Genomic DNA, 12,976 nt, shown 5'->3' with positions numbered 1-12,976 from the left:
CATTTCAGCTGACTACATTGATGAGAGAAGGAGCATTACGCTCCCTCTCCCATCATCCCCCTCTCATCAGCTTCTGATGTCACTAACGCCAACACTGACAGGGGGTCGCAATGATGTCACTACTCGGAGCCTACAGTCCGGAGATTGCGGGAGCTCGCAGCAGTGAAGAAACCAGGAGGAAAGGTGAGTTTTGGATTTATTTTTTATGAGGCTGCCTATGGGGTGCATTATATAAAGGGCTGCATTATTCTATAGGGTCTGCCTATGGGGAGTGCATTATACTATATTGAGGACTATAGTGAACTTGTCTGGCACATTATACTATATGGAGGCTATCTAGTGGGCTATCATACAGTGTGGAGATTACAGTGTTGGAGCTATCAAACAATTTGGGGAATAATAAGCGGTCAGTATATATACAGTGAGGGGGGATTAGACTGTGTATAAGAGAGCATCATACTGTGTATAGGGGAGCATCATACAGTGTATATGGGAGCTGTACAGGGGGGGAGACTCCATGACATTATTAAATGTAAAGTGGACACTTATTGTTATAGGGAACTCAGGTAACTGTGACTGTCAAAGGGGCACAAATGGCGCTATTACTTTCTAGGGGACAAAATATGGGCACTGTTTTCGAGAGTTACTTTAGAATTTAAAGGGCACAGAGAATCACACAGCAGGTACAGTTAAAGGGACACATACAGCAGCAGCGGCTCAGCATTGGGGTATCCGCAGGGTAAGGAGTTTGTGCAGGTAGGGAGTAGTCCCATTGGTGACAGTGCTGAAAATATGAGACATGAAATGAATCTTTATTGTAATCTCTGTGACGAGTCCTGGCTGGAAGAAGTTGTCATGTTGGTCTGGGCCAGATGGAAAAGTGAACGATTCCATCAGAAAGAACGTCAGCTGTAAGTAACCATCTGTAACTGTGCTGTGATCTCTTATGCGGTATGTTGTGTAGGACAGGTATCTACCACTCACTATATGGCGGTAATATCAATATTGGTCTTTATTTAGAAATTATATTCAGCAACAGCGCGGTCCTCTGCTGAAGTTCTCCTCCACTTTTATTGTGCATCACAGAGTTGTAATCAAGGTTACCTGGTTGGGGGCCCACTCAGAAGTTTTGCCCCCCCTGAACCAAAACCCTAGCTACGCCTCTGGTGGTGTGTGACCGAAAAACTAATGTTCCATTATTAATGGACATACAGCATAAACATTTGGCTGTTTTACATGAAAAGCAGCCTGGATTGGGAAGTGTCCGGGGATGAGAAGAAGTTAAGGGTCTACAGGTTGTGCTGCTGGGTCCAACAAGGTTGCAAAGGGTATGATTTTCTCTTAAAATGGTTCTTGGCTGTGCAGGAATGTGCATTGATAAAACTGGATCTGCTCTTAAAATGAACCAATATTTTTTCAAAAGGTTGCGTACCACCCCATGCGATTGATTAAAAGTGGAGATAAAACTCCATTTAGTAAAATCAGGGGTATCATCAAGCCTACTTTTCCTATTTTTAATACGCTCAATGCAATCCTTTTGTGTAAGAGCTCTTGCTTTTGTAAATGCATCAGAGACCAATTCTTTGGGATACCCTTTGTTCTTAAAACGATTTTTCAAGATAACAGCTTCTCTAAGAAAATCACTGTCTTTTGTTCAGTTTTTCCTTACCCTCGAGTACTGTCCGTAGGGGATGTTTGAAATCCACTTGGGGAGATGGCCGCTGCTAAAATTGAGGTAGCTATTTATATCAACCCTTTTGAAATGATTGGAGGTTGAAAAACAGCCAAATGAGTCAACTTGAATCATAAGATTTAGAAACTGGATTGTTGTGTTAGAAATATTGGCCGTACATTTCAAACCCCAAGTATTGTTATTAAGAGATTGGACAAAATCTAGGGCCTCTGATTCGGAACCAGTCCAAATAAGAAAGAGATCATCAATGAAGTGGCGGTAAAGGGATATCTTACCCGCTGCAAGAGGGGACTGACTCAAAGGCCCCCATATGATAGGGCGGCCAGGAGGGTTTATGGGGTCTTTGTGGATTTTGGGGATAAAATTAAAAAAAAAATGGATTTTGCACCTAGAAATACTAAGGAATTTGAACTCCTTTATGTTCAGGATTCCTAGGGACCAGGCATGTTTTATAAGTAGAATATACTGAGAGAAAATAGTGGATGAGATGTCAAACTCCAATTTAACGTAGTACTCTGGATCATTCAGGATTCTGAGGCCTTCATTAATATACCATTCCCTGTCCATAACAACAACCCCACCTCCCTTATCTGCATTCTTTATAATAATGTTGTTATTATTCCTTAAGGAATTCAAAGCCATTTTCTCAGCTAAGCTTAGTGCGTTTTTCAAAAAAGGGGGGAGGGAACAGAGATCTTTGAAAATTAGTGCTCCCTTATGTTGGACTGGGTAAAATTTACTACTATTTGTCTTTGGGTTGACATGTAAATAGGTGTCAATGGTATTAGAGAGAGGTGGGATTGAGGGATTGGAAAGGAGTTTGTTTTTTTCTGCAATAAGAAAATGCCGCAGTGTGGTAAGCTTTCTGATAAATTCATTCAGATCTAAGAAAAGACTAAAGGCATTTAGTGGTGCATCAGGGCAATAGGACAAGCCACTTTCAAGGAGCATTACCTCAGCACTAGAAAGTGTGTGGCTTGAGAGGTTGAAAACACTGGATTTTTCCATTACGTTGTTTCCACTGTCACTATTTTTTTTATTTTTGGATTTGAAACTGTGTCCAGTCTTTCTTCTTCCTCTGCTTCCATGCTTCCTCTTTTTCTTTTTCATTTGGAGGAACGGCCTGGAGCAAGCCGAAAAAATTGCGTGATTTTGGTATTACCAGAGGAAATATTGGTGGCGGTCCGTGTAGGGCCTGATGGGGGGAGTAAGGGGAACCTGAATTTAGTAGGGGGGAGTCAGGGGAAGTAGAAAATGTTTTTATACAGGAAGAGACTATCAAATTGCTTCATAATAGGTCCGTCGATTCAACAGTTTCAACTATAGGGAGTGTTGGTATGGCCGTGTTTAGAGTGGGGGGCAGAGCAAGGAAGGAGAACGAGTGCGTGGAGGATTGGGATGAAAAGTGGTCATCATGGACCGTAAATTGAGAAAAAAAACCCTGAGCAATCAACCTCACTGGAGGATGGAGGGATAGAGACAATGAATGGGGCTTCAGGAGGTTCCTCCATAGGAGAGTCACAAGAAGGACCGTTAAAAAAGTTATTAATGGTGGATGGTATTATTAAACTAGGGAAACTAGGACAATTAATTGGGTCCTCAGGGGGAACTCCTGGGGAATATCCTGTGTTTTTGGTGCATCCCCTAAGGGTGCCCTTGTGTTGCAGATAGTATTTTTCTTGCTGGCTGTTAGCAAAAATATTGGACTGGTCTTTCAGTTTATTATTGGGTAGTGATAAAGGGGAGAGATTGGATTTGGAAACTGTTGACTATTTCATGTATTTTTTCTTCATTGGCGTCCCGCTGGCGCCGACTAGCGAGGCATGGGCACAGGCGGAAGTCGTCATCATCGCTGCAGTGTGACAGGTAAGAGTGACCACCGACGGATCACTTATCGCTGCTGCGTCGCTGGTGAGATCTGCCTGATGGGCAGCTCACTAGCGAACCATTTAGCGATGCACCAGCGATCCTTACCAGCTTGTATCGTTGTCGGGATCGCTAGTGCATCGCTAAATGTAATGGGACCCTTACACATTAGCACATAGCAGGCTCCCTTTTTACTGAGAAATAATTATGACTGATGACAATCATTTCCCGAAAGGCAGTAGAATTTGCTATGTGAAACAGCAGTGCCCTCACCATCAGCAAATTGACCAGGTGGGAGTTAACTCACACAAGTGGATGACATCTTACTCATACTGCAGGCCAGTTTGCTTTTCGCACTTGAGAAGGTGATTCTATTTCATGTTCCTAGTAGTTCCTAGTAGTTCCTAGTCGATTTGTACTGAGACATATTTTACTCCTGCAGAGCCTGCATGCTATAAAACTTTCCTTAGCCGATAAAGGTGAAAATATTTCCCACAATCGATATGATGACTCACAGAACAGCATCATAACAACCAGGCACTATTGTGCCTCCTTCACCAACAGCAATTGTGGCATCACCTGCACCTGAGATGATCACAGAAAACCAATTCTGTACCTGGGAGATCTTTTGGCCAGATGTTGGTGCTGCTTTTTATCCCAGATGCCAACACACACTTCTGATGATATTACCTCCTTTTTAACCCTGTCTGGTTCCCAGCCCCTATTCACCACACTATTATCATTATCCCTGAATCAACTGACAGTTGTCTATGTGCAAAATGTTCTGAGTTTCTGGGCCTGCCTCCTGATTCCCCCCCCTTTATTTGCCCTGACTCAGTACTGGTATCATGTTGGCTGCTGGTGTACCACCTTTTTGGCTGACCACCACACCACAGCAAAAAATTTAGGTTATGTCCTCCACCCTCATCTCATCCAAGTCCAAATGTTGATTGTTCATCTCATCCAATTCACCAAGTTCAAGAATTTATGTTGTGAAAAATCTTTTTTACAACTCAGATTGTTATATTTTTGATGATTGGGGCTCAGAAAAGTCAGAGATGTCATTGATGGAATGGAAAGTCTGCAAACAAAACATTAACTAATTTGGAAGGAGATGAAGAAGGATGTGCAGAAAACTGACTTAGGCTGGTTTCACATTTGCGGATGGAGGACTGCGGACTTCCTCCATTAAGCCCTGCCCCCATCGCGCCTCCTCCGGTTAGCTCCACCTATTTCTGCATACGACTTCATGCGGCCTGCGTATGCATGCGTTGTTTTGAATGTGCGGCGACCCGCGTATAACGCATCATGTTGAAATTTTATGCGGGCGCCGCATCGTCAAATCAACGCCTGCGGCGGCATCCGCATACTGCAGCACGGCCTGCGTACCCAATATTAAAGATAAGGTATGCAGGTCGCATGAATCTGCATGCAGAAATAGGCGGAGCTAACAGGAGGAAGCACGTCGGGGGCGGGGCTTCACAGAGGAAGTCCGCAGTCCTCCTGCCGCAAATGTGAAACTAGCCTTAAACTCACAGTAAAACTGTCAGAGGTAACGTCATTCCTGGTGTAACAATGGTGACCTGCATGTGGTAGTACTACTGTGGCTGTTCTGCCCATTCATGTGCAGCAAGACATTTCTTAAGTGCTATTCCAGCTATGGCCATTAGATGTCACAGTTGCCCTTCTCTTATTCTATTCATGGATGTAAAATCATTTCCCTTTAATTGTTATTCTGTTTAGAACCGCCCCTCCAGGTTTCCCGGGCTTGAAGCATGTAGCCATTTTCTCTCGGATCTCTGAGCTACTCACATTCATCCAGCTCTCTGCAAAATAACTGCTCCTATCAAGCGGATTCTGGAGAGGGTTTAATGCAGTTATGTGTTGTGCTATGTATCTGTGTTGGCTAGCCATAATGCAGCCCCCCATGATATTTGCAATGTATTTTCAGCTGTTGTAATGCTCTTGCTTTGCATGTAGTTATATGCATTTCTGTTCATGGTAGTGCAATGCTAGCAGCCTAAGTTTGTTTAGCTATCTCTTTTCACTGCATGGTGTGTTGTATTACTCAGCCTCTGTAATAATGCCTGCTACTGATATAACAGCACTCTGTATCATCGCTTTACTGTTATGATAGTACCTTGTATTATTGCTGTGTTGTTATCGGCAAGCACTGACATACTGCACTGTTTGTTTCTTTATAGTTTTTACCTGATCTCATCCACAGTTGTGTTCACCAATCTCCTCCACTATATCATTCGTTATCATCTACCATTGTTGTTCACATCATCTTAATAAATATAGACTTAAGCACCCATACAGTCTTTTTACTGAGAGTGGATGAAGGGTTTAGCCGTATGCTGGAATCCACACAGCGTCATACATGGAAGAAGGCAGAACAGCAGCGTTGCTGGTGCTTGCTGCTCTCACAGTCATATTACCAGATGCCATGGTATGCTTTTTTAACTTTTTATTTTACCTGGACCATTGCCACTTTTCATTTTACCATTTGGTTTTTGCTACAATAGAAATAACTTTTTCACTGTTTTAAACTTCAATTCCCCCTTCCCTAAAAGGACCGATCAAAACCTGCTAAGTTGCAGGATGGTCAAAAAACCTTCAGTGGCAATAGGTGTAGAATTTAGAATTGTCAGATTTGACTAATAATGTGCACAAACAAATCAATATTTTGTGCCATGTATATTTGTGAGACAGTCACAGTTATTTTATTCTTTCAGCAATCTCGTTGGCCTGCCTGTGCAAGAAGACTGAAAAAATGTGTAATTGAAATACCTGCTGCACTATAACCTCTGTGATCAATCACTACTATTTTTCCTATCTATCAGTTAAATTTCTTTATTACTCTCTTTATTCAAAGGCTGTACACTAATTTTCTTTACTACTGTGCTATAATACACATAATTTGTAGAATTAACTCATTGTTTTATGGCTTTCTCTCCCTATCTCTATAGCTAAGCTGTGACATCCACTCACTATCAAGAGTCACCACAAAATGGTTGCTGCAGTCCCTGACACTATTATACAAGTTATGGTAGTCCCTCCTGATTGGCTGTGATAGCTGCAAGGGATTATGGGCAGAACCCACAGCCATGCCAGAAGCCACATGAACCCTCCCTGGCCGACGCAAACTTCTGTAATATGTAAAATGGTGCTGTGTATTTTAGGTGCTGGAAGGAAAGCAAATTACAAATTATTGAAATTCATAGTGAATTGATTCAACCATCTCTATTATTTATATGCAGTTTCTATGTATGCAAGTTTAATTTCACTAAGGAGTCGATGAACTTTAAAGGGCATCTGTTAGTAGGATCAACCCTCCTATGCAATCTATATGGGAATATGTCATAGAAAATTGAATAAAATGATATCTTGTCTTATTCCAAATCCATGTTTTCTTGATATGTAAATGTTCTATTGACCAGACATGGATCTCCCAGAGAATCTGCCTCCAGAGATCATTTTAAAAGAAAGACGGAGTTACTAGCGTGAGACATGTAAATCAGGAGAACAGACTGTCGGCCATTACATGACTCACACTGGTAATAATAATAATAATAATCATCTTTATTTATATAGCGCCAACATATTCCGCAGCGCTTTACAGTTTAACAGTTTCAAAACACAAGTCATAAGTAACAACATTAACAATACAATAATTATAGCAAAATAAGACGACCCTGCTCATGAGAGCTTACAATCTACAATGAGGTGGGGGAGATACAAAGTACAGGTGTGTATTGACAGTGATGTATTTACAATGGTAACACCCCCTTTCATTTAATCTCTGGAGGAAAATTCTCAGGGAGATCAGTGTCCGACCTATAGATCTTAAGAGCTCGCTTACATAGTAAAAAATGTGGATTTCTCTGGAATAAGACATTGGATATCAAGGTATCATTTTATTCAACTTCCCATGACCTACATGCCCATATAGATGCCTATGAGAGTTAATCCTACTGACACATGCCCTTTAACTTGACTTACACTTGCCATTTTTATGAATATGATTTATTTAAATCAACTTTAAATGGGTTGTCCACTACTAAGACAACCTCTTCTTGATCAAAATGTTTGTCCCCCATAAAATAATAAAGCCTATACTCACCTCCCGAGCCACAGTCATTCGCATGGTGTCAGCACTTGCGTTCCCATGGCTCTTGTGCGTTTTTGTGACACCAGTGTCCAATCAGCGGTAACGTTACTGTCCCCACCTTCAAACAAATCAAACATGAAGAGGAAATCTGGGCTGCAGCTGATCTTGGACTTCCTCTTTATGTTTGATTTGCCCAAAGGCGTGGACAGTGACACCAGCGCTAATTGGGCACTGGCGTCATGTGTTACAACAACAGCATGGGAGCCCGGAAGAACAAGTGCTTACACCACTGGAATGGCGCTGGCACGGGAAGTGAGTATAAGATTTATTATTTTATGAGGGCCAAGCACTAGGTATGACAAGAAGATGTTCAAGTAGTGGACAACTTCTTTAATTGTGTAGTCTACAATCCTACAATCCAAGAGATTGGTCCTTTGACAATGTAATTTAATTACTTCAGTTGTAATACCTTTGGAGATGAAAGCATGCATCTCAAAGCCTAGGGTTTCATCCAGATAGTTGTAATCTGTTTCTATAGAAGATACACGCAAAATCTCGACCATGAAAGGCATTTTGCCATGGCTTGGATCATAATTGATAGTGTGATTCCATGAATATGGTACACTGACTCCATCCAAGTAGAACATTCTTGTTGAGTAGGCATATAGCTGTCCCAGACCTGTTTGGACATAATCCTCTGTGTAATCCTAAAATCATACAGATACATATCTTCAGGTACATGATTCCAATTATAATTTCAATTATTTTTTGAAAATTGTGGGAAATGTAAAAGAAATACACATTTCATATTTACTTTTAACATGATGTCAGTAGATGATTGTAGTTGAAGAACATATCCTTTTACAACAGTATCCAAAACAAGGAAGCCATCAGCATCAAGGCCACGAACGGTGTGAGTGATCCTTAAGACTTCTCCTATGAGTTTAGACAAGAAAGAAACTTAATGTAGCCATAACAGCCACAGCATCAAGGAGAATGAAACAGGACCATTTTCAATTTCACTATGTTTTGACGTAGCATCATGACAAAGCAATCTTTGGCAACATGTGATATGTCCAAATTTGCTGCATATCCCAGGTCTAAGTCAAACTACAGCATCATTTCATTTGCTATTATCCCTAACATTTCAACAGGAAAAATTAAAGAGAATCTGACAGTAGGATTAATCCTCTTAAGCCGTCTATATGGACATGTTGGTTATGGGAGGCTGAATAAAATGGCACCTTGATATCTGCAATCTGATGTCTTATTCCAGAGACATCCATGTTTTTCTTATATGTAAATGAGCAGTTCAGGACTATGGGTGGACACAAATCTGCATAACTGGTAACTCTCTCTTTCATATAAAAGGAAGCTGTCATGTCATTTTTAGCATCTAAATTGTCACCAGTGTGTTGTTAGTGGAAAAATGTGTGTCACTAACATGTTTTTTTCATCAAAAACATTGGTGTAATCATGTGCAAATAGCACATATGTCGTCACTCACGCAATCTGAATGATGTTGCCAGGGTTGCGCCAATGTCACTTGAATTCAATTTAAAAATTCCAGCGCTTGCACAGTGTGTATCATGGAGCCATGCACGCGCCGTAACGATCGGCTCTCCACGTGTGCGCACTGAAGCTATGTGTAGTACCCAGCTTCACTGACTGAGTATGGCCAGAGCCACTCGTCACGGCACAAGCGCGGGAAGCCACTCCTCATTCCACATGCATTGCTTACCGGTTGACACTGCTCAAGTGCGGATCCACAATACACACTGCGCCAGCACAAAAATTTTCAAAGCGGATTCGAGTGACGTCAGCGCAACCCTGGGAACCCCATTCAAATTGTGTGGGCAGTGACTACTGTGACTGAATGAAATGAAGCACACCTCTATGAGTAAATGAGCAGGTACAATATAACTACTGTATATAAAGTGCTTTTTGCACAATTACAGCGCCGTCTTTAATGAATAAAACATGTTAGGGTGTGTTTCCACTGTCAGTAAACGCTGAGGCCAGATGTTACAGCGTAGTGGCCTCCGGCTTCCCTGCGTAACCAGACATGCGTTGCGTCTTTCCAGACCGCAGCATGTCTATTTATCTTGCGGAGAATGAACACATGCGGAATCACCGGCGTTCAAAAGCCGGCAGCGCTTTGGACAGAGTGGATTTTAGAAAAGTTATTGAGGCAGATTCATATGCAGATCAGTGTCCAGCCCATAGTTCCTAACAGCTGATTTACATTTATGAAAAAAGTGAAATTCTCTTAAATAAGACATTGGATCGCAGATATCGAGATATCAAATTATTCAGCTTCCTATGAACTGCGTGCCCATATAGACAACTTAGGCCTCTTTCACACTTCAGTTTTTTACAATCAGTCACAATCCGCCAGGTTTTGAAAAAAACGGATCCTCAATTTTCTTTTGAGGATCCGTTTTTTTCCCCATTGACTTCCATTACTGGCGGATTGTGACGGATTGCCGTCCGTTGCATCTGTTTTTTTTGCGGATCCACCAAAAGTTGCTGTCCGTCGCCATCCTCAAAGATTTGAAAACGGAGCTTGCAACGTTTTTTTTTCTGGCGGATCCTCCAGACACTAATTTAACCCTAAATATTCTCTCTCTCTCTCTCTCTCTCTCCTTTTCACATCTCACTACCTGTGCACTTGACCCGATCCCATCCCACTTCATCCCAAACCTCACCACAGTCTTCATCCCAACCCTAACCCATCTCTTCAACCTATCACTAACAACTGGTGTTTTACCCTCAAGCTTTAAACATGCCTCAATCACACCTATCCTCAAAAAGCCCTCTCTTGAACCATTCTCTGTATCTAGCTATTGCCCTATATCACTTCTCCCCTATGCCTCAAAGCTACTGGAACAACACGCCCATCTTGAAGTATCCTCCCACCTCTCTTCTTGCTCCCTCCTTGACCACTTGCAATCTGGCTTCCGGCCACACCACTCCACTAAAACTGCCCTAACTAAGGTCACCAATGACCTACTAGCCACCAAGGCCAAGCGACACTACTCTGTCCTCCTCCTCCTGGACCTGTCCTCTGCCTTTGACACAGTGGACCATTCCCTATTACTACAGACCCTCTCATGTCTTGGTATCACAGATTTGGCCCTATCTTGGATTGTGTCATACCTAGTAGACCGGACATTCAGCGTCTCCCATTCGCACACCACCTCCTCACCGCGCCCCCTATCCATCGGAGTCCCACAAGGTTCAGTCCTAGGGCCACTGCCTGCTCTTCTCCGTTTACACCTTCGGCCTCGGACAGCTCATAGAATCTCATGGCTTTCAGTATCATCTCTATGCTGATGACACACAGATCTACATCTCTGGACCAGATATCACCTCCCTACTAAACAGAATCCCTCAATGTCTGTCTGCTATTTCATCCTTCTTCTCTGCTAGATTTCTAAAACTTAATATGGACAAAACAGAATTAATCATCTTTCGCCCATCTCACATGACCCCCCCAACAGACCTATCCATTAAAGTAAATGGCTGCCCACTCTCTCCAGTCCCACAAGCTCAAAGCCTCGGGGTTATCCTTGACACTGATCTTTCTTTCAAACCACATATCCAAGCCCTTTCCGCTTCCTGCCGACTTCAACTCAAAAATATTTCACGGATCCGTACATTCCTCAACCAAGAATCTGCAAAAACCCTATTCCACGCCCTCATCATCTCCCGCCTTGACTACTGCAACCTCCTGCTCTGTGGCCTCCCCTCTAACACTCTCGCACCCCTCCAATCTATTCCTATCTCTGCTGCCCAACTAATCCACCTGTCCCCCCGCTATTTCCCGGCCTCTCCCCTCTGTCAATCCCTGTACTGGCTCCCCATTACCCAAAGACTCCAGTTCAAAACCCTAACTATGACATACAAAGCCATCCACAACTTGAGTCCTCCGTACATTTGTGACCTAGTTTCCCGGTACTTACCTGCACGAAACCTCCGATCCTCACAAGATCTCCTTCTGTACTCCTCTCTTATCTCCTCTTCCCACAATCGCATACAAGATTTCTCCAGCGCATCCCCTCTACTCTGGAACTCTCTACCACAACATATCAGACTCTCGCCTACCATGGAAACCTTCAAAAAGAACTTGAAGACCTACCTCTTCTGACAAGCCTACAACTTGCAGTAACCACGGATCCACCAAACCGCTGCACGACCAGCTCTACCCTCGCCTACTGTATTCTCAGCCATCCCGTTGTAGATTGTGAGCCCACGTGGGCAGGGTCCTCTCTCATCCTGTACCAGTCATGAATTGTATTGTTTAAGATTACTGTACTTTTATGTATTATGTATACCCCTCCTCACATGTAAAGCGCCATGGAATAAATGGCGCTATAATAATAATAAATAATAATAATAATAACTTAGAAGGGTAGATCCTACTGACAGATTCCAATTAATTTATGGTCTCTTACAACAACCTAACAAAATAATATATATGGTTATGCTGAAGCTAAGACACAGTGTACACAGATGAATGGTTATATACTGTTAAAGGGTATCTGTCACTCTATTTGAGCGTTTTTTAACTAATAATATGGGCATAGAGTTTGTATAACGCTGAAACTAGTCATATCTGTATGCCTCCTTGATGATGCCTCATTCATTAAAAATCATCTTTTTTCATTTTGATCTTACAAGCTTTGGGGCTTCCTGGAAGATAAGACTGCCTCCTTTCTTATTATACTAGATTTCTTCCCTGTTCCCTGCTAGCCTTTGGTGTGCGGCCAGAAATCGCACTGCTGCGCATTCTGCCTGGTGTCTCTCCTGTGTACTGTTCTGCCTTTCTTAAGGCAGTGACTTCAATTGTCTTGTGCACAGGCACCGGAGAATCACTGTCACTTCTGGTCCCAGTGTTCGTCAATACTCTGAAAAGTTGCATAACTGACTTTTCAGAGCACCAGTGAACACTGGGACCAGAAGAGACAGTCACCCGCAGGCGGAGGAGGCAGTCTTACCTTCCGGGCAGCATACGCCCCAATAACCTGGAAAATGAAAATGAAAAAAGATGATTTTTAATGAACAAGGCATCATCAAGGAAGCATACAGGCAGGATTAATTTCAGCTTTATACAATCTGTATGCCCATATTATTAGCTAAAAACGCTCATATGGGGTGACAGATACCCTTTAAATGAAAAACACATGTAAGTTTATACTTTTATTATGCTCATGTTCTCCTTCTTGTGCATGTCCATTGCAGGCCCCTATTACCAACCTCTGCACTGACGATCTGACCAGTTATTTCCAAAAAAAGACATT

The 12,976-nt window shown here is 42.4% G+C and overlaps 1 protein-coding gene across 1 annotated transcript in view; it reads right to left on the bottom strand.

Moving 5' to 3' along the window:
* HMCN1 (hemicentin 1) overlaps window positions 1-12,976 on the bottom strand; it is a 944,468-nt gene that overhangs the window by 106,071 nt on the left and 825,421 nt on the right. The window contains exons 96-97 of the mRNA XM_073582913.1: window positions 8,488-8,609; window positions 8,143-8,380 (exon numbers count right to left, since the gene is read on the bottom strand). Of these exons, the coding sequence (XP_073439014.1) occupies window positions 8,143-8,380; window positions 8,488-8,609 (360 nt within the window). The remainder of the gene's footprint in view (window positions 1-8,142; window positions 8,381-8,487; window positions 8,610-12,976) is intronic.

This window comes from Dendrobates tinctorius, unplaced genomic scaffold (assembly GCF_039654945.1).
Source record: "Dendrobates tinctorius isolate UK_male_01 unplaced genomic scaffold, ASM3965494v1 ptg000074l, whole genome shotgun sequence".
In the NCBI taxonomy this organism is placed as follows: Eukaryota; Metazoa; Chordata; class Amphibia; order Anura; family Dendrobatidae; genus Dendrobates; species Dendrobates tinctorius.
Note: the sequence above shows the minus strand (reverse complement) of the source record. Positions and strands in the feature narration are given on the sequence as shown.